The following is a 20,714-nucleotide window of genomic DNA, read 5'->3' as shown; positions in this document are numbered from 1 at the left end:
AATTCATGTTTAACATTGACCTATATCATAAAAGGCTGATAAAGTCAGACGGTATTACAACCTTGTCATTCAGATATCGCGAGCCTGACTCAACATTTAAAATCACGGTCAACGCCCACGAAATTCTAAGCACAAAGGTACCCGTAACAACATATGATACCATTGACATAATTATACCTGAAGGAACAATAAATGACTCTTTATATATACCAGAAACGCTCTGCACAGCAGAAAATGGTTTTGCACGTGTTGATATTCAGAACAACACAGACGAAAATATTACTGTCGAATTAATGAGTCCGATTGACTGTAAAATTTTACCTAGATTACCATAGATATAATTTCGAATTTTTTCACCTAGACAATTTAATTAATTCAAACCCAGAAATATCCCATAATAATTACACTAAATCTAACAAAAATCTTGATATTAATTGGGTAATAAAATTTTATTTTCAATAAAAACTTAAATACAGTTAAGCACAAAAAGTTGACCTTGATGACCTTATGAAAGAGAAAAAGATGTCGCAGCGCCCCCTACACTGTACACTCAATTTGTTAAAAAAATGAATTTCTCGACCTAAAAAACCCCTAACTACAAATTTTTGTGAAAAAAAGTTAACTTTTGTTAAAGTTATTGGGGAAAAACAAAAAAAAAATTTAAGTTTGTATTATTATATTATACAACATTCATGCATTATTATATTATATGTATTATTATATAATATTGTACCCTGTATCTCAGTTACTATCAACTTTTGGATATAGGTAAATATATTTAAATCGTAATATTTTTACATCAGGAGTCTGTGGTTTTTCCATGTACCATTAATTAGCGGATACCCTGTATACACTAAGTAAAAATCAAAACTCCTTAAAAAATCATGTTTACCTTTTCAAAAAGCAAATGAATAAAACAATTAATGTTCTTTCTATATATTTAAAACTTCAAAATACTATAAGTCAATTAATTATAAATTGCCAGAGTTTTATTACCTTTCTAGATAATTTAGAAGATGCGATAATGTTTGCTAAACTCAATACCTTACATAGTACCGTAGTTTCAGCTATCCAACTAGAACAAATAATTTTAAATCTAACTACCCTTTACGGTGAGGAAAGACTAATATTATTTAGCGACTTAAATTATTATTATCAATTAACAGGACTTAATTGATAATAGGTAAAGTTTTTCAAATGATAAAATAATTTTTGCTATTCATTTTCCTATATTTATAAAAGAAACTTTCGAACTTTTCCACTCGTTTGCTATTCAAACAAACCAAACCATTATAATTCCCAAACTTCCTTACCTTTTAATTGGCACTGATCTACACCAATATCAAGAAGAGGCCTGCCCATTGATTGAAGACCTATACATCTGTCAAAATGCCCTAGGACCCCAAGTGGATGACTGTCCCTTATAAGAAAAGCAGAAAACCTAAACTACAAGCTGCTTAAACTTAACGTAACTACCCCTATTATCCATCCTATAAATCAGCAATATGTTTTAGCTATTCCTACTAGCACCAAAATAAAACCACAACAAACGTGCCAAAACAAGCAAATATTCTTTATTAATACACCTAGTTTAATAGAAATATCATATAAATGCGGTATAAGCTTGCTAGGATCACAATTCTAGAATCAAAAGGATATCCTGAGATCCAACTCTTTCCATCTACCGGATGTAACATTTAATGACTTGGAAATGCCGCTGCCAGAAGAAACAATCCAACTAGATTCAATCGACTTCAACCACATCAGATCGTTAGCAGAACATTCCAATATCTTGAAACCCTTTCCAGAAGAAGAAGAAAGAATTCACGCTGCAGCCTGGAGCTTCAGTATAACTCTTGGAACCATACTAGCCATATGCCTTATATTCTTCGCTATCTACACACTTATCAAAAGGAAAAGGTCTACTGAAGAGGAACTAGAACTTCAAGACAAAGAAGAAGCTGAAGAAAAATATGCTCCCCCTGGTACCTCGAAAAACAACACACCATCCCTGTTGTTTTCGACTTAGGCGGGAGGAGTTATGTACACAATTATGCCACCCTATATATAATATTTTGCTTATGTATATGCTTACTCAGTTATATTGTATTTCATGCTTTATATGCATTATTTAGTCTATATAATCACTTGTAATATTAAGTTAAGGTAATCTTCGTTCTTGCTTAGTCAAAATAAAAGTTTTTTAAAACGTTATTAACGTGATAGGAAACATAACTGCGTCAAGATGTTTTTTTTGCATAAAAACAACGTCACATACGAAAAAAAGTGAGAGACATTTTTTGGTCAAAAATTGAACCAGGAATTCTAAATTAGCATTTTTTTCTTAAAAAAAAATGAGATCATTACCCGTATGCGCGCCAATGGTGAACATAAAATTCTTAATTGCATGTCAAAAAATGCGCGATAACTATTTCTTAAAACCCTCCAAATTTCATTTGCAAAGGAAAACGAAGCATTTGCGAACATACGTTTATATAGCAAACTGTCATCATTATTTTCCATGCCGAATCACCCCCTGAAGTTTGTCGCACTTATTTACTAATACCCTGTATATTATTAGATAGCAAATAAATGGAAATTTTGAGAAACACATTTTTCAGCTGTTACAAAATATCACACATTAAAAAAATGTTTTGTGAGTTAAGAAAAATATATATTGTATGATAAATTGATTTGACATTGTTGTCTAAGAAATGGTGAATTCAGATTCCTCGCCTATGGTTTGCTCCAAACTAGGCTTATTCTAGGTATTAAATGTTCTTAGGGTAAACCAGAAATACCGGTGAATAAATTTTTAACTTTAGAAACCCAAAAAAAAGACCATTAAATATAAATTCACAGTTCACAAAGGTCAACCAATAAAACATTCAGAAAATCTAAACTAGATAGAAAAAATACTATGGAAATAAAAATCAAATTGTTTTGTTAATATTCTGTTTTATTTTATTTTATTTTGAATCTTTTATTATTAGACTTTAAAATTATTTGTCACTTGCTTTAAGATATGCAGCATCGCATTTGTGTTATCTGCCGGTAACTGTAAAATAAAATTAATGTAAAATTTATATAAAAATGTTTTTTAAGAACTTTACAATAAATAAATTAAAAAGTTATAGCAAATAGATTAGAATTAAATATAAGGGGTATTTATTAATTAAGCACCGACAATACAGGGTGTGAATTCTTAGTTAACTTTAAAAAGAGAAATAGAATATTAAAATACATATATTCTAGTACTTAAAAATTAATAAACACCGTAAATACCTTGCAAGTTTTGCATCTTTAACCTCAGAAGAATGATTTAAAAAAAAATTCTCAAAAACGGATTATAACAAATAAACTTATGCTTACCATATGCCCAGATCTTAAAACCGAATAAAAGATTAAGTTTCCAGCTTTTTTCTCAAATCCTTCAACGACTCCATTAACAATAAAAGCGGTTTTAGGACTATCTTTCCAATCTTTCATAGCTTTAAAGTGCAATTTATCCAACCATTGGATAACTCCTTTAAGAAACATATTTTTAAATTAACGCTGATTGCAGAAAATACATTTTATAAAAGTATCATAATCTTACCCAACGTATCTACAATTAAATCAAGTTGTCCATTGTACACAGCTACGGTAATATCAGTTTCGTTTAAAAGTCTTTCTACAATGTGTGTGACTGGCTTCATAAAATCATTAATTAATGTACGATACACCTTTACTGCCTGGCTACAAAACTCGCTACTTAAATTTAAGCTCAATTTTACATTATCCATAATATGTTTTAAGCTACAAAATGCACAGCTTTCGTCAACAACAGTCCCTTTACGAGTTAAGACATTATAAACATCAACGTTTCTTGTAAAATCTCTTATAGCGAGAGCCAATTTTTCATTGGCGCTAAAGGCAGCCTCCCATTGCTTTTGAGTCAGTAGATCTTTAACCTTATTTCCTAACAGTTCCAATTTATGGTATTCATTCGTATCCAAGAATCCCTAAAAATTGATACAATAATATAAAATTATGAAACAATTAGATTTATTTACTTACCATATTATATAAATATGATGCCATACTTATTGTAGAGTCCAAGGGAGAAATGTAAGCATCACCAAGCCCTATACCCTTTAAATGAACATTTAGGGTCTTCTTCTGTACAGCCTAAAATATTTATGTATGATTGAAATATGATTTCTAATAAACCACCGAACCTCATGAATATGAAGAGCAATTTCAGCCGTCATTTTACCACCATAACTTTCGGAAAAAATATAAAGTGGCACATCTTGAAATTTGGGTAGTGCCTTATAGAAGCTACGTAAAAGCTCTGAAAAATCCACAGCAATTTGCTCATTTGTTGTAGCAAATTTTCCAGTTGTAACATAACTGAACCCAGTCCCCACTGGGTTATCTACGAATAAGATGTTGGCATGCTGAATCCAAGTGGTGTGCCTTGGTTTCAAATTTTTGTCTAATGGCCCCAATTCTTCGAAGTTACCGTATCTTAAATTAAAATTGAAATATTGTACACTGGATCATATTTTGGCTGAAATTGAAATGTATCTTCTTTAGTATTGAAGAAACTTGTGATTGTTATTTTTTGGTTCCGCAAAAAAACGAGCAACGAAAATGATTACTTAAAACGTAAAATATGTTAAAATAAATAAGTCAAATTTAAGGCTGTATAAGTTAAGTGATATACAACCACACCCTTCAGTCGGATAATTATTGAAATTTTAATACAAAATTATATGACAAATAGAAAATATTTATAGAATCTTGCAATAATTACTAACAAATAATTTACTAACCAAACTACCCTGTCGGCAAATTATATTGCAGAAATATTACATCTGCAATATTGCGTCTTGCAGCAATATTGCACATATATTACTAGTTCATTGCAGTCATATTGCAGCAATGTTTTAATATCCGCTTTTTTTTATTGAATCCGCAACATTGCTGAAACATTATAGCAATATTTCATGGGGTATGTTACTGTATTATTCCATTAATGTGTGTGCTGTATTGTAGTAATACTCACATAATATTATTTATATCTTTCATTTTTATTGCTGCTATATTTTATATTAATTTTATATGGAATTTGCAATATTGATATTATTGATAAAATATTGCAAAATTAATATTCCATTCTCATTAATAATATTATTGATGAAAGGTAATGAATAAATTAAAGGATATATATTGGGATGAAGTCATTTATTATAAGAGAGGAAAAAATACAGCAATTTGTGTTTGATAAATATATATACATCTATAAATCAAACATCAAAATAAAAGACTTCGAAAGTCCTTTTAAACAAGCTATTACTCGACAGAAAGTTGTCCCCCTTGACAAACCTTTTGACGTATTTCGGCGTTTTTTTTTTTAAACAGTGGTTTTCGATAAATCCGTGGCGGGAAGTTTTCAAATGAACACCCTGTATGTTAAGCACACATCATATTTAAGTATACTTTATTTTAATGGATAGAAATAAAAATTAATTGTGAATCAAGATTCTGTTGTTACAGTGATGTCCATAATCGAGAGTTGCCTTTTCTCCGTGTTCTTCCTGCAAAAATTCTTTTCTATAAAAATAAAGTTATAAAACGAACCAAATTAGGTTTTAATAGTTTTCATTCATTAGTCTGGCATATCGAGTTGGCGCTTGAGACAACCAAGTGGCAATTACATTTTTCCTTAAGTTTGATTCATCGAATACTTGGTATGGAATTATTTCAATTTTAAGTTTGTGACAAAATATCAAACTATAAAAGAAATAAATGGATACTACACCTCATATTATATTTAAATTATGGGTTCATACGTAGATTTTATATTCCTGTTAATAGTCAACTAACTGCCCACCAGCTTTGGCAAAATTTACCAATGCAATCGCGGCCCATTCCTGAGCTTCGGCTGAAGACTGTTGAGCTCGAGAAGCAGAAATTTGGGCTTCGGCTGCTTCAATTTGTTTTCGTAGACAGGCCTTTTGTAGTTGAATAAGTGTCTCCTCCTTATCAGCTGCTTTAGAACCTTTAGGTGTCACGACTTTAACTTTTGGAGCCAGATTTAGAACTAAGGAAGTCATCTTCACTGTTTTGGAAGGAAACATCAATCTCATTGCTTACATCGGCCTGACATGCACCTGGTACTCTGTGTAGAACTGGGTTTTCCCCTACATTCCATAAGTCGTAGAACTTTTTTTGCCATTCCCTCAGTACAATTCTTTTATTTCCAGTTTTTTTCAAGTCAACTATTTTCTTAACTTTTGTTTTCATGTTATTAAACTTTTTCAAAATTTGTTTTGTGTCTAGGTTTTTTCCCATTATTTTATTAAAACCAGTTGTTAATTTTTTTAGTGCATCTTCTTTTGCGTTTTTAATTTTTGGTGTCATCTTTTTATCAAATAAAATTTGATAACTTTCAAGTAGAGTAACAAATAATACTTTTCGCTTTTATCTTGTCCTAGCTCTTTTGTTGCATCGAAATCTGAAGAATCACTCATAGTTAAACCAGTATTATCATCACTGAACTTTTAAAAAGTTTGAATCCGAACCGAATTACACGAACACACTTAATACTAATAGATGCACTGATAGAAAAACGAGTTTTGACAAGTGTCTTGTCAATTTTGAGAACTTTGACACGCGCTTACTGCGACACTAGTAGATAATTTTTTCTTAAGTAGTAGGTACTTCTGTTGGGCTGTACAGTGTAGTATTTACTTCATAGGCGAAGTAGATACTTTTATGTAAAAGCAAATGCTACAAAGTAAATACTTTTTAGCGAAGCATTAGCATCTACTACTTTTTATGCATTCCACCCAATATGTAATAATAATAATGCATTTATATTAGAAAACTTAAAAAAATAATACAGTAATAGAGAACCTAACAAAAGTAGGATTAAAAAAATACAAACAATGTATCATCACAGAAATATAACAGAAAGTTTAATCCCCTATTTGGACTTTTTCTTTCGATGTTTGGAAGTTGGAATTTTAATTTTAATGAAAACTATGTTTTAAGTAAAAGTATTTTAAGATGTTCGAAGTTTTTCGTTTTATATCTTAAACTTGAATCAATAAATATTTTCATTTAGTCATTAAAAATAATTGGGAATATAAAAAGAATATATGTGATGTTATTTAACATAAATTCAACGTTTTTACTGATTTTTGGTTTACTGAATTTTACATATAGGGTATAACATCCAATGTACATAAAAACAATTATACTGGAAATAAAACAAAAGTTAGAAGTAGGCGACTTACGCTGTAGAAGATCCCCCAGGACCACCTTGGAGCCATATAATTAAAGGTCTCTTAGTGTAATCAGGGGTGGCTGTGGTATAATGTAGCCACCAAAACATGTAGGCACCCTTTCTCACTTCCACATAGCCCCATTCTTGTTCATTATCACCAAAGCCTTTACGAGCTAATGAAACGATAAAAAAATACATTACAAAACTTAAGTTAAGCAAAAAAATTAATAAAAGTGTTATACCTAGTACAGCCACAAAAAAAAATAAAAAAATTAATAAAATTTTCATTTTTGTTTTTCTTTTTTGGTAAAAAAACCAAAAGTATGTTGTATATATAGGTTCATTACAAATTATTTTTGATTAAAACATAGATAAAATTGTACACTTTTATGTTCCAGAAAATATAAAATTATTAATTTTATTTTTGTTTTAACAATAGCGTTAATGATTGGCTAATTACATCTTAAAAATTTAATCACGTCTCGAGTCACGAAAAAAAGACGTTAAACAAACTATTCATATAAAATACACAAATATAGATAAGGATTTATCATTGGTTGTAGTAATAAAAGTATAAAAAATCAGGAAATTAGACCACCCAAATACACGAAAAGTTATTCCATGCGGTCCGACACAAGAATTTATATTAAAATGTACATAATTCACATAAATACTTAATTCGCTAAATATTTCATATTATTAAATATTTACAGTGATAAAATAAACTTAAAATCTCATAATGCGCGAAATAAACCTTCTGGCTTAATAAATTAGCTTATGAAATTAGCCTGAATTCCCTTGAAAATACTTCGTTATTCGCAAAAAAATCGTTAAAATATCTTAAATCCCACTGTTAAATTACATTTACATCCCTAAAGGGTAATTTATCAGGTAAATAATAGGTGTAGAGTTAAAGTTTTTTTGGACGTGTAAATTTATTTTAGTATCCAAGCAAAGATAATTATACTAACGAACTAGTTTAACTAGTTTACTATTATTTTCTTTGATTCAAGTCAAAAAATTAAAAAGCATTATCCTACCAAAGCAAAAGAGGATAACGGCCGAGAAGAGTCATTTTGATTATCTTGAACAAGCAGCGTTTTCTCGCGTTTAATCGCGAACAAGCAAAAAATCAGTGGAAATCTTTGAGTAAACACGATTTATCAAACGTATTTCAATTTTACTTTGAGATAATACTGCCCACCCAGACAAATGCGCTTTTCATAACCCAACCCAACCCATCTTGACTAAAGCCAAAAGATAGAAGACTAATCTTTTCTGTTCAATTCTTTTGTCTTTTGTCTTTCGTCTTTTGTCTTTTTTTGTCTTGAGCAGTTTGAAAATTGCCGAATATGCCATTTTTGCCGATTTTTTTCAGCCCAAAATTCGCCTCCACAAAGGCCATATCTCAGCAACTAAGAGCTACGATCTTGCGGATAGCCTCATTCGAATTCTACGCACGAAACTAAGTGAAAACCGTTGGAATTATCCCGATAGAGCCAGTGGGAGCCGAGATATCGAACTTTAAAGTTTCAGAATATGAATTTTTTGGGTACCTCCCCCCGTATCGATTTTCACTTACGGTGTCTGTCACCCTGACATACTGTATCCTATCTTTCAGATAATTGGAGAAGACATTCAATACAGCACCCCTAACCCCATGCCTCTCCAAAACTTGTAGCAGCAGAGGATGTGATACTGTATCGAATGCCTTCGCCAGGTCCAAAAACAAAGCAATACACTTTTCACCTTTATCTAACTGAGACATTGCTTTAGACTATATGAACTATAGGATTTAAGATATACACATGCGGTTCCTTTATTATTTTATCTAGACCAGGGAAGCAACCATTTTTCAAGCTTTTTATATAATTTATAAAATTCATTAGCGTTGGTGGGCTTTAAGAACATTGAATAAGATGGATTATCTACAAATCGCAAATCATTATCTGGGTCTTTAATTTTTTCTGACATTTGCTTACCCATGGTTGTAAAAAAGTTGTTGGCAAAATCAGTTTTTTTTTCTTTTCAAATATCTTTTATGCAAGTTATTCCTGTCTGTGATTGTTGTTCATTTATTGCCTCTTTAACCAAATTATAATTTTTTTTATGTCTTGTTTGTTTTGATTACATTTGTTCTTATAATAGTCATCTTTTGAGCATGTTATAATGTTGTTAAGCTGGTTTCTATAGTTTTTATATTCATTTAACTTAGTAGGAGAGGCATTTACTTTAAGGGCTTTCTTAAGCTTGTCTCTACTCTATGCTTAATGAACTTAATTATTTTATTCGTAATCCAAGACTTTAGCTTATTATAATCATTTACTAAATGTTTAGAATATTCAGCCTTTTTTATTATTGTATTAAGATTGCTTAATAAATGATTTAAAGCTTCTTCTGGTTGACTTAAATTTATTGTATGCATTTTTCGATGCTTTTGTAGTTGGATTGGGTTGTGTTAATAATTCCAGGTATGATTAGTAATGGATGGGGGACGCAGACTTATTCAAATTTTTTGGGGTGCCACGACCTTTTTTACACTACAACAGACATTTTTATTTTTTTATTTTTATTGGAAATAATAATTATTAAATTATTAATTGATAACAAAAAAAAAACATCTGTAATCCGTAGAGTTGGGCATGGTCAATTGACCGTCAATTCACCAACACCTATGTGACCCAGTTCCAGTACAACCCGGACATCGACCTCAAGGTTCTAATGAAAGTGCTTATTTTATATTATTGTTATGCTTAGTTTATATTATTTTGTTATACTAATTAGCTTACGATTAATCGATATTAGATATAGAGAAACACTCCATAATAAATTCTCGTCTTGAACGTAGTTATTTTTTGGTTGTCATATTTAATAAAATTAGTTTTTTTAAAAAGTGTATTTTCAATATAAAATACATAACTCCAGTCAATTTCAGTCAAAATATATAAAATATTCAAAAACCATTTATTTATGTTTTATTTAGAGTTTTATGATATAAGTAAGTACACTAATTTCATTTTAATATTAATAAATTATTGAAAGCAGTCCAATTTACTCACAACCGTCTTCTACGAAATCCGATACACCTGATTCGGGGATTCCCTCGCAACAAAACGACTGAAAACGTATTTCGTATTTACTAGCGTTAGAGATTGCTGCTCAAACTGTACTCATAATTATTGGATTTTTGTGAGCTAACAACGTAATTACAATGAGTTTGGGCAAGTCCAAAACCAAAATTTGGAATTGTTTCACGGAAATTCGCGAAGAAAATAAAGTGAAAGGCAAATGTAACTACTGTGAAGCAATTTACATCACTCATGCCGATAGAATGAAGAATCACATACTCAAAAAGTGCAAATCAGTTTCAGAAGCGGTTCGACAAGATTATGTAAGTATACTATCATATAAATAGTAAATTTGATTATTTAGTATTTAGGTAGTTTCCCAAAAAGAGTAATATATTTTTAATTAACTTGTAAGCAATACAAATTAAATGTTATTTCTTGGAAAGAGGAATTCCGGATAAAAGCTTTTTACTGATATTTTTAACATATACTTTTTACTTTCCTGTTGTATGCTTGAAAGTAAAGGGGAATTATTGCAATGGAACCAAAAAACATGTTTTTATAAAATGTCATTACGTATGAAGGTTTCGAGTTCCTTTTTTTATGGGCTGAGGGCATAGTGGGGGAATTTTTGGGAATGCCCGGAATACCAATATTTTAAAAAATATATAGAAAGTAGAAAGGAAATCAATCGTTTTGCACTAAATTCAAATTATATTGGTATAAATTTAGAACATAGCTTTCATGAAGGTCTTCGTTTTGAGTTGCCTATAGTTTTTGGTTTTTGGAGATTGAGGAAATAGGATTTCATCAATTTTTGGGGTTTGGGTATAGTGTACAGTGTACAGTACAAATATTTTTGAAAAAATAACGAAAATAATATGAATTACACATTACACCATTAGGCACGATCGCACAAGTGTCTTATTTTATTATTTTGTTTTCAGATGGAAAAGGCAAAGACCAGCTTGAATGAAATGAATCTTACAGAAATCAATGAAATTCCATGTACTTCATCTGGTTCTTCTCAGCCACCTATTAATTGTAGAAAAATGCAAAAATTAACATCATTTGTTGACACGGTAAGCGAATCTGAGCAATCTGAGTTACAAACATTTTTTTGCGAAGCTGTTTACTCATCAAATTGCGCCCTGTCAATGTTCGAATCAGACAAATGGAAAACATTTTTTGGAAAATTGCGACCAGCTTTTAAAATTCCTGACAGAAAAACTATGGCAACCTCACACCTCGACAGGTGCTTTAACAAAATAAAAAACAACATCAAAGATATTCTTGATAGTGAAGATAATATAACTTTAATGAGTGATGGCTAGACAAATATTAGAAACGAAGGGTTAATAAACTAAATGGTCCATATGAATAATGGAGATTTTTTCTATGATTTTTCACAGCCCAAGGCAATTAGACACACAGGCCAATTGCCTCTGAAATTACAAGGGTAATTAAAGAAATCGGTGAAAATAAAATTACTTCTCTGGTAACCGACAACGCAGCAAATATGCAAGTTGCATAGGCCCAATTAAAAGAAACATTCCCAAATCTACAAACGTATGACTGTTTTTCACATTCTGAATTTGATGCTGAAAGATATTGAATCGCTTAAAACCCTCTCTGATCATCTTAGTGTTTGTAAGGAGATTGTGAAATTTTTTCAATTAAAACAGATTCCCAACGCCATTTTAAATGAAAAGCAGGGCGGTAATTTTCAATCTCTAAAATTACCAGTCGCAACTAGATGAGACAGTACAGTCACTTGTATAGAAAGCATACACGTGAATAAACAGCTACTTAAAGAATGTTTAATTCATCAAGATATTGAGACACTAGCAACAAATAAAATAAAATCTGCCATATTGAATGATGATGTATTTTGGGATAGAAACGTTAAATTTATTGAGTTACTGAATCCTGTTGTTCGTTTGATCACCTTCATGGAAAATACTACTGCTACTTTATCAGATGTTCGGCACAAGCTGTTCCTCTTGAAAGAACACTTTAATGCATTTGTTTCAGAAAGTCCATTACTTCAAAATGAAGAAAAACTGACGACTAAATGGTAATAAAAAGAATCGATATGGCCTGCACCGATACTCACAATGCAGCATATCTACTCGATCATAGGTATAAAGGAGGAAATTTAACCCCAGATGAGCTGCAACGTGCTACGAATCTAATAATACAACTTAGCTTCAATAAATCTGAGGTTGACGTAATTGGAGAAATTTCAAATTTTAGAGCAGCAACAAATGAATTTAACGGTATAAGTTATATATATAAAGTTACTAAAAATGCCGGCCTGTTCAGCTTCGTGTGAAAGGAACTGGTCAACATGGGGAGTTCTCCATAATAAATTGAGAAATAGACTGACTACTACACGCTCCGGAAAGCTGGTCTATGTTAAATACAATTTAAATATTATTAATAAATGTGAAAAAATACCCCACTTAAATATATCTTCATCCTCCGAAGCTGATGTTTCTTCGTCTTCCGAAGCCGAGCAGCTAGACTCCGACTCTGAAAATGAGAATCTTCCATTAGCTACACTCCTAAACTAAACTACACTCATAATAATAATTCAGATTAATAACTGAGATTGATATTTTTGTTTAATTTTAAGGGTTCACGTTTTTATGTGAAAAAAAAAGTTGACCGGTCAAATCTACAACCCTAGTAATCCGTCACTTAAAACTAGAACTTTGATTAGATTAAATGTTAAATATAGGTGTTTTTCTTGATTTAACGGCAGCAAATTCTTTTATAACTTCATCAAAATCGATTTTGTCAACCATCTCCTGCTTTATAGCTAATATTGCTAGCCCAGATATTCTCTCGTGATGTATAGTTGACCGAAATTTTTTTTTTATTATTTAGTATATTAAAACATATATTATATTTTTATTATATTAATTTTGAAAATGAGTATTCTTAGGAAATTGTAACATTTGACAGAGAAGAGGTTAAATTGTGTTCAAATATATATGTCGGAATAAACTCACTTTCACTTTCAGATATTATGATTTATTTCTATTAAATAAATTCACAAGAAAGAACAAATTAAATTTAATAAACAAATCCGTAATGAGCAGAACGAATTCACAAGCCCATTCTCCGAACGCCTCGACCGTACCAACTAAACTAAACTCGTCGTGTTCTTCTCTCAGGTCAAAAATACCGGGCTTGTGACTACGTTTGCATAAAAAGGGATTTATGCATTACTCATTCAAAATTCTTAAACTTTTTATAACTAGATGCGTTAAATTAACAAAACAAAGCAAATAATATAATTCTACCGACATATATATATATATATATATATATATATATATATATACACACAACCGCAATGTCTAGGGATAATTTAGAATTTTCTTAATTTTTTTTTTAATTTGTTAAAATTTTATTTACTTGCTATAAATATAAAAATATCTAGACTTTATCCTTATTTTAGACTGCTTAAACCACACTGTACATTTTTCTACTTAATTTATTTATCTCAAATAAATAAACAAATACACATATCGTTATTTATTGTCTTGAATTCTTTTACCAAAAAAAAGTGTTTGCGTTTTTTTGGAAAAAAGTTTGTTCATAGAGCTCAGTATAGTTCTTGCTAACCATGCAGCGCAGACATTTAACGAGAGAAGAAATGATACGAGCGGTGGGCCTTTTAGATGGTGGTATGACGCAAGCACAGGTTGCAGTGAACATGGGCACTACTCAAAGCGTAATTTCACGCTTATATGCACGGTATCGAGAAGAAGGCGATGTGGCGGAAAGGCATAGAGGTCGCTTACGTATTACAACCCCTCTACAGGACCGCTTTTTACACTTAAATGCTCGAAGACGCCCCACTGTAACAGCACCAGAATTGCAAATCATGCTACAGCAAGTGCATAACGTTGAGGTTTCAGCCGATACTGTACGCCGACGTTTGCATGAAAACAACCTACGTAGTCGTCGGCCTTTAAGGGTGCAACCGTTGTCCTGGGGTAATCGAGGAGTACGACTTTTGTGGGCGGAAGAACATTTGTTGTGGCAAAATGAAAGTTGGGCAAATGTGCTGTTCACTGATGAGTCTCGGTTTGGAATTTACCCCGACTCAAGAAGAGTTCGCATGTGGAGAGAGCCTGGAAACGCAAACCGCCTGTGCAATGTCCAGGAAGTGCATTCTTTTCGTGGCGGAACCATCATGGTTTGGGGAGGCATTAGTATTGGAGGAAGAACAGACCTCATTTTATTAGAAAACTTTTTAACTGGCAGATTATACGTGGATCAGATACTGGCACCTGTTGTTATTCCGTATGCAGCAGCAATTGGTCAAACCTTTGTTTACATGCACGACAATGCCAGACCACACACTTCAAGGGTTGCTAGAGAGTTTCTAGAAATGAATAATATCGATGTCTTACCATGGCCACCTCAATCCCCGGACCTAAACCCCATTGAACACATGTGGGATATGCTTCAAAGAGGAGTTCTTCGTATGGAAAGACCAAGAGACAATAAAAGAACTTTGTTTCTGACACTTCAAGAAGCCTGGAATGAGATACCCCAAGATGATATTGATCATTTAATTCTAAGCATGCCCAGACGATGTCAAGCAGTTGTGAACAGTCGTGGAGGTCATACAAGTTATTGAATATTGTTTTTGTTTATTTTTTTTTAATTTAAAATTAAGAATTAAATTTTTGTAAAACCTAGTTTCTCAACAACTTTAATTTTTTTGCATTTTTTTAGAAAAAATATAAATTATTTAAAATTTTTTGGGTTTTTTTATTACCTTATAAACTACTCTTAAACTTGCAAATAAATTTAAAAAAAAAGATCATATTAAAAAATATATATACAAATTTATTCAAAATATCCCTAGACATTGCGGTTGTGTGTATTTGAAAAATGAGGAATTGAAAATAACTGTAATGCTTTCATCTCATTAAACAAAACATGTGCCTCAATATCAGCCTCAATCTTTACCGCATCAGTGAACTTCTGTTGTAAAGCTTGGCAGTTCTTTAGGAGATCATGGTCACATAATATAAAAATATTACTAAAAAAACCAAAAACATTGTCATAATTAGAGATTATATGAAATCTATTATTTAAAGAACTTAGTATTTGATCAATTATTCTTAAAACAAAAATTAACTTTAAACGCGGTTTTGGGATTTATCCCTATGTCCATAATCTATTTTTTAAATGATCGACTAAATTCTTTAAATAATTTTGACATACTTTAATGTCAATTGTTCCACTTTGCATCATTTTGCTTATAATATTAATCTGAAATAAACATCATACCAAATAATTACCCTACAAATAAATTTAAATGTTTGCATATTTAATAGTAAAGAACTTGCTTTATGCCTACTTTCTATGTTAAAAGTATCGTTATCAGCTATTTCTAGAAGACTCTCACAAATTCTAATTAAATTAAATTAAATTTGTATGGCTTTATAGCATCTACCCTACTTGAACTAGGGGTGAACTACCTAGTATCACTTAGGGGTTTTAGATTTAATGCTGGTACATTTTTTTTAATAATATCCCATCTTTTTGTGGAGGAAGAGAAAAAAACGTAGAGTTCTTGTACTATGTATATTAAAAAAGTGTACTGTTTCATTTGATACTTTAGCAGTATCATTTACTGCTAAATTTAAGCTATGTGCAGCGCATGGCACTAAAAAAGCTCTAGGATTAACGTCCAGTATACATTTTTGTAAGCCAATATGCTTGCCACGCATAGTCCTTTTCCTGTAGAATCGAATGTTAGGCTAAAAGCTAAAAAACTCTCTTTCTTGTATCTGAACTTTTTTACAATCTTGATTTAACACAACATAACGCAAAACAAGGCTGATTTGTTCTGTGTGATTTGTATCGTCCATAATTATTGAACAATATTTGGAATTGCGTACCATATTTGAAATATTGTTTTTTACTTTAAAAGCCATTAATTCTACAATTTCGTTTTGAATTGAATAGCCTAAGTAATGTTTTTTTTTTAAAGAATTATCTGGGAGTTCTACACTCTTCTAAAATGTTCTCTCATCACAGGGTCAAATAAGGAAATCATCTCGACAGCCTTAAGAAAATTTCCGTTATCAGGGTGAAAAAATTATTTAGCGCATTAATATTTTAAACAACTTTTGTCATAATAATTTTTTCTCCTACGAATTGTTTTCCAGATAAAAAATAAAATCCAAAATTACAAGCATTTTCCAATGATTACCCCTTTGGTTTTTTAAGAAAGACTTTTTTTGGATGTAGTTTTTTTCTGGTACATTTTTTAAAAAAAGTTTTATAAAACTTTTTTCAAGCCTCTAGGACGATTTATCAATTTACAAAAAAAAAATAAAAATGTTTTTCCAATTTTACCAAAAAAAAAATGTTAATTTTTCATTTTTTTTTTATAACATTTAAAATTTTTTTTAAGGCCAAAAGTCATTCTTTATGTTTTTTGAAAATATTGGATAGGGGAAAAACCATTAATATTAAAGCCCCACAATCGTTGAAATTGTCAAGATCAACTGAACAACAGGGGCGGCTCGTTAGGTGAAGTAGGTGAAGGTGAGCTTCGCCAGAAAATATAAATAAAATAAGAAAATAAAAACAACATGTGAGTATTCTTTTTTGATCTAAGACAATCAAAAAGTACCAAAATAACTAGTTATTACTAAATAATATATCAGTTTATCCAATAAACAATAAATTTTATTAATCAGTTCCGCGCCGCAACCCGCAAAACCCCAATATACTAATTTATGTTCAAGTCATAGATAAACAGTTTATAGGGGTTATGGTCCAAGTGAAGATCCCGTGTTATATCCGCGATCGCCTTCACTGTTGCCATGTAACGTGACGTCATCCTAGCGCGGCATCGCATAATCGGCCATAAGAAACTGAGGCGGGTGCAGCTGCAGATCAGATCAATCAGTTTTTGATATTCACCTGTTGTTTTTCGCGGTGCCCGGCGTTTATTTGTGGATGGATGAAAATAAAAGGGATGTGCTGGTATATGGTCGACCAACCAATATTCTAAGCATAGAATTAAAAAGAAAAGAGGCAAGTCTTATAATATTAATTTTAAGCCTTCTTGGTTTATCGAATTTAATTGGATGAGTAGCAGCACGGTGCTGCAAAGATTATATTGCTGGCCCTGTTTACTATTTTCAAACAAACAATCTGTATGGAATAGGGATGGCTTTACAGATTTTATTAATATTAATAGGTCCTTGCATAAACATGCAGTTTCTGGAGAGCATTTAAAATGCCAATTAATGTTCAGAAACTTTGAAAATAATCAAAACACCATTGCCGACGCCTTAAAAGAAAATGCTCGACTATATAAATTAAAATTTAATGAAAATGTTAGATTAAATAGAATTTGTATGAAAACAGTTATCGACGCAGTTTTGTATCTCAGTAAACAAGAGTTGCCGTTTCGCGGACATGATGATGAAAATTGACTCAATAAACAGGGGAAATTTTAAAGAGTTATTAAATTTGTTAATGGATGTAAGCCCTGTCGAAACCAAAAACTACTACAACAAAATTAAAAATGTTTTTAGTGGGGAGTCAAAAACAATTCACAATGAGATAATTTAATGTATTTAAAATTACATTAGTGACTAGATTAGATTTGAAATTAAGGATACTATTTTTTTCCCTCTAAATTGATGACACTACTGACATAAAAAGGCTAAAAACATTTACAAGAAATACTATTTCACAAGAAAGACTTTCCAGTTTGGCTATTATTTCACTACATAAAGAACTATTAAAAGAACTTCCGTTTACATGCAATTGCAACATCCGTTTTACGAGGATATTATCAACCGATTCGCTTCCCTAAAGGACCGAAGGATTGACTTGATTTATAAAAACTAGGTAAGTCAGCTCTAACTATAATACTGTTTTCTGGGCCATGCAGATCTTCACATTCTTCACCTACTTTTTTTTCCCACGAGCCGCCACTGCACTAAACAAACCTAGACAAAGCATCAAACAGATATTCCGGAACAAACATACTCAACACAATAATTTATTTACCTACTTACATTACACCACCGAAAGTGGTATTTATTTTTTTGCATAGAAAAAGGAATTCCATACTTCTCGTTTAAATTATTGCGATGGATATACAATTCGGATCCAGTCTTTATCCAATGTGTAGAGAAGATAGAGTGTATCGAGAAAGCCCTTTGTGGAAGTGCAGTGGTTAATAGGGAAAATAAGGAAAGTCTTTTATTTACAAATTAAATGTCAAAGATCTTCTTTAAGAGTTATGCGTTTCAATTAGAATCAGTGTCTATATGTTACAAAACTGGTATGTACATAGTCATTCCTTATATTTTTTCCAGATTAATCTTCTTGAAAACTGTTGCATTTAAAATTTATTTTACTATTGCCTCTTATGCGCATTGATATTCCAAACAACTTTTGTGCCTACAATTTTCTTTCTGCAGTCATTAGTTTTCCAGAAAAAAAAGTAAAAACCAAAATTATGAAAACTTTCCTTTGTTTTTTTTATGGAAGACTTTTTTGGGAATATTGGGTTTATCTTTTTTATGTATCATTTTTCAAAAAAGTTTTAGACTGTTTTAAAGCTTTTTAAGTCATTTATCCATTCCCAGAAACATTTTTCAAAAATCCTCCATAACTCCCTTATTATAAGTCTTTTTATTCTAATTTAAAAAAAAATCATAAATTCGTAAAAACTTAGTTATTTTTTAATCATTTTTCTTTATTTTTGAAGTGAAATGTTTCAGAAAGGGCTGAACCTAATAAGACTTAATCATTAAAGAAAAAAACAAGGTGTCCCATTTAAGAAATGTTTCATTTGTACAACACCTTGTATATATAACATTATATTTCGCAACTAACACCATCTTTTTTACATTTACCATTTTTTTATACAGAGTGGTCTAAACAAGGTAAGGGGGTCAGAAAAATATGAGGAAGGAAGGACTCTGTACATGTTTTACTCCCCATATATATTTACATTCAATTTTTGGATAACAATTTTGTATTTTAAAAATTTCAATCAGAATAAGTTGAAAATACATTTTCAAATTACTAAAACTCCCTGTATATTTTTTTATTAATGTTTTATTATTTTTAAACGTAATATAAACATTTTGTTCAGGTCAAATCTCAAAGTTAAAACTCCGTTAATAGAAACAAATGAAATGTCAATTAAAAATTTAAGGTACGCCCCTGTTGCCCATTAAAAATGTTACTATAAATTATTTTTTGTTTTTCCAGATTAAAATACTGCTTGGACAAATCCAGAGTTAATGATAAAATGGAAACAGCTCTTAAGGCCATGTAAACCAGCAAAAAGTCACCTTCCTCCTTGTTTTTTGGCTTAATACTGAAGTACGTCTCTTTTTCAGGTGCCTCCAGAATTCTACGGCACCGTACCTGGACCGAGTTCACCTTCAATCCATAAGGTACCTCATTTGAAATTGCAACTTTTTAAACAAGTAAATGTAATATAAATATGTTTTTCCAGGAGGTCACATCCCTGTATCAAATTGGGCTCCTGTTATATAAAACAATCAGATGAAATCATTGACGTAACTTCTCCCCTCCTGACCATTAAAAATGACATCATAAATAAATGTTTTTTTCCTGATTTAATCTGACGTGGTACAAATCCAGAGTTGACCCCAAGGACCATAAAAAATAGACGCCATCCAGCCTGGAAGAGGACCATGCAAACAAATAAGGACCCTCAGGAGATCCCGACCTGTAACCCTCACTATTTGTTTTTGGGACTTAATACTGAAGTAGTTCTCTTTTTAGATGGCTTACCCCCTACCAGAAGAGTTCACCTTAGGTCGATAAGGTGAGTCATGCTAAACTGACACTTTTGGATAAAACAAATGACACATGAACACTTTTTCCAGGTGACTGAGGTCTCCCTAATCAAAGGACTACGGCGAGAGGAACCAAAGGAGCACTGCCACAATTTTTGAGGTAAGTTACTCTTGACTCAATCCTATTGTTCTTTAGTCAAATTAATTACGCCCTTCTTGCAGGTGTCCAGAGGTACCCTTCTATGGTCACGAAGACTCTTTAAATGGATTTGGTGATTAGTGAGTGAAGTAAGTAAATCTCTTACCAACACATCCTTTTTCTTATCAATATTTTTTTTTTAATTTTCTTTTTCTTTGTTTCAGGTGTAGCGACTAGTATACTAAAAATATCATGTAATGAACAGTATAGTAGTGTAGTGTAGTGACAAAAGAGGGGGTAGCAGATCTGGTTAGCATTTTAGTCTCTTCTCTGGGGGCTTGTCTCCACGGGGGCAGAGTCCTCAGGACGTGGACCGAAGAGGACCTGTG

At 31.4% G+C, this 20,714-nt stretch overlaps 1 protein-coding gene across 4 annotated transcripts in view; it reads right to left on the bottom strand.

The window, feature by feature from the left end:
- LOC126736035 (retinoid-inducible serine carboxypeptidase-like) overlaps window positions 1–13,484 on the bottom strand; it is a 40,745-nt gene extending 27,261 nt beyond the window's left edge. Inside the window, exons 1-8 of one of the 4 annotated variants that reach the window (XM_050440233.1) lie at window positions 13,365–13,484; window positions 12,813–12,882; window positions 7,290–7,452; window positions 4,221–4,512; window positions 4,060–4,170; window positions 3,599–4,004; window positions 3,373–3,527; window positions 2,939–3,058 (exon numbers count right to left, since the gene is read on the bottom strand). In XM_050440233.1, the coding sequence (XP_050296190.1) occupies window positions 2,990–3,058; window positions 3,373–3,527; window positions 3,599–4,004; window positions 4,060–4,170; window positions 4,221–4,512; window positions 7,290–7,452; window positions 12,813–12,828 (1,212 nt within the window). In that variant the 5' untranslated portion in view covers window positions 12,829–12,882; window positions 13,365–13,484 and the 3' untranslated portion in view covers window positions 2,939–2,989. Of the gene's footprint in view, window positions 1–2,938; window positions 3,059–3,372; window positions 3,528–3,598; window positions 4,005–4,059; window positions 4,171–4,220; window positions 4,513–5,809; window positions 6,092–6,144; window positions 6,608–7,289; window positions 7,453–7,521; window positions 7,600–12,812; window positions 12,883–13,364 lie in introns of those variants that run through there. The other 3 variants (XM_050440231.1, XM_050440234.1, XM_050440232.1) reach the window with 3 other exon arrangements.
- Between the last annotated feature and the right edge of the window lie 7,230 nt (window positions 13,485–20,714).

The sequence above is a fragment of the Anthonomus grandis genome, chromosome 5 (assembly GCF_022605725.1).
Source record: "Anthonomus grandis grandis chromosome 5, icAntGran1.3, whole genome shotgun sequence".
Taxonomy (NCBI): domain Eukaryota; kingdom Metazoa; phylum Arthropoda; class Insecta; order Coleoptera; family Curculionidae; genus Anthonomus; species Anthonomus grandis.
The sequence above is the reverse complement of the archived record's forward strand: the minus strand, read 5'-3'. Positions and strand labels throughout refer to the sequence as shown.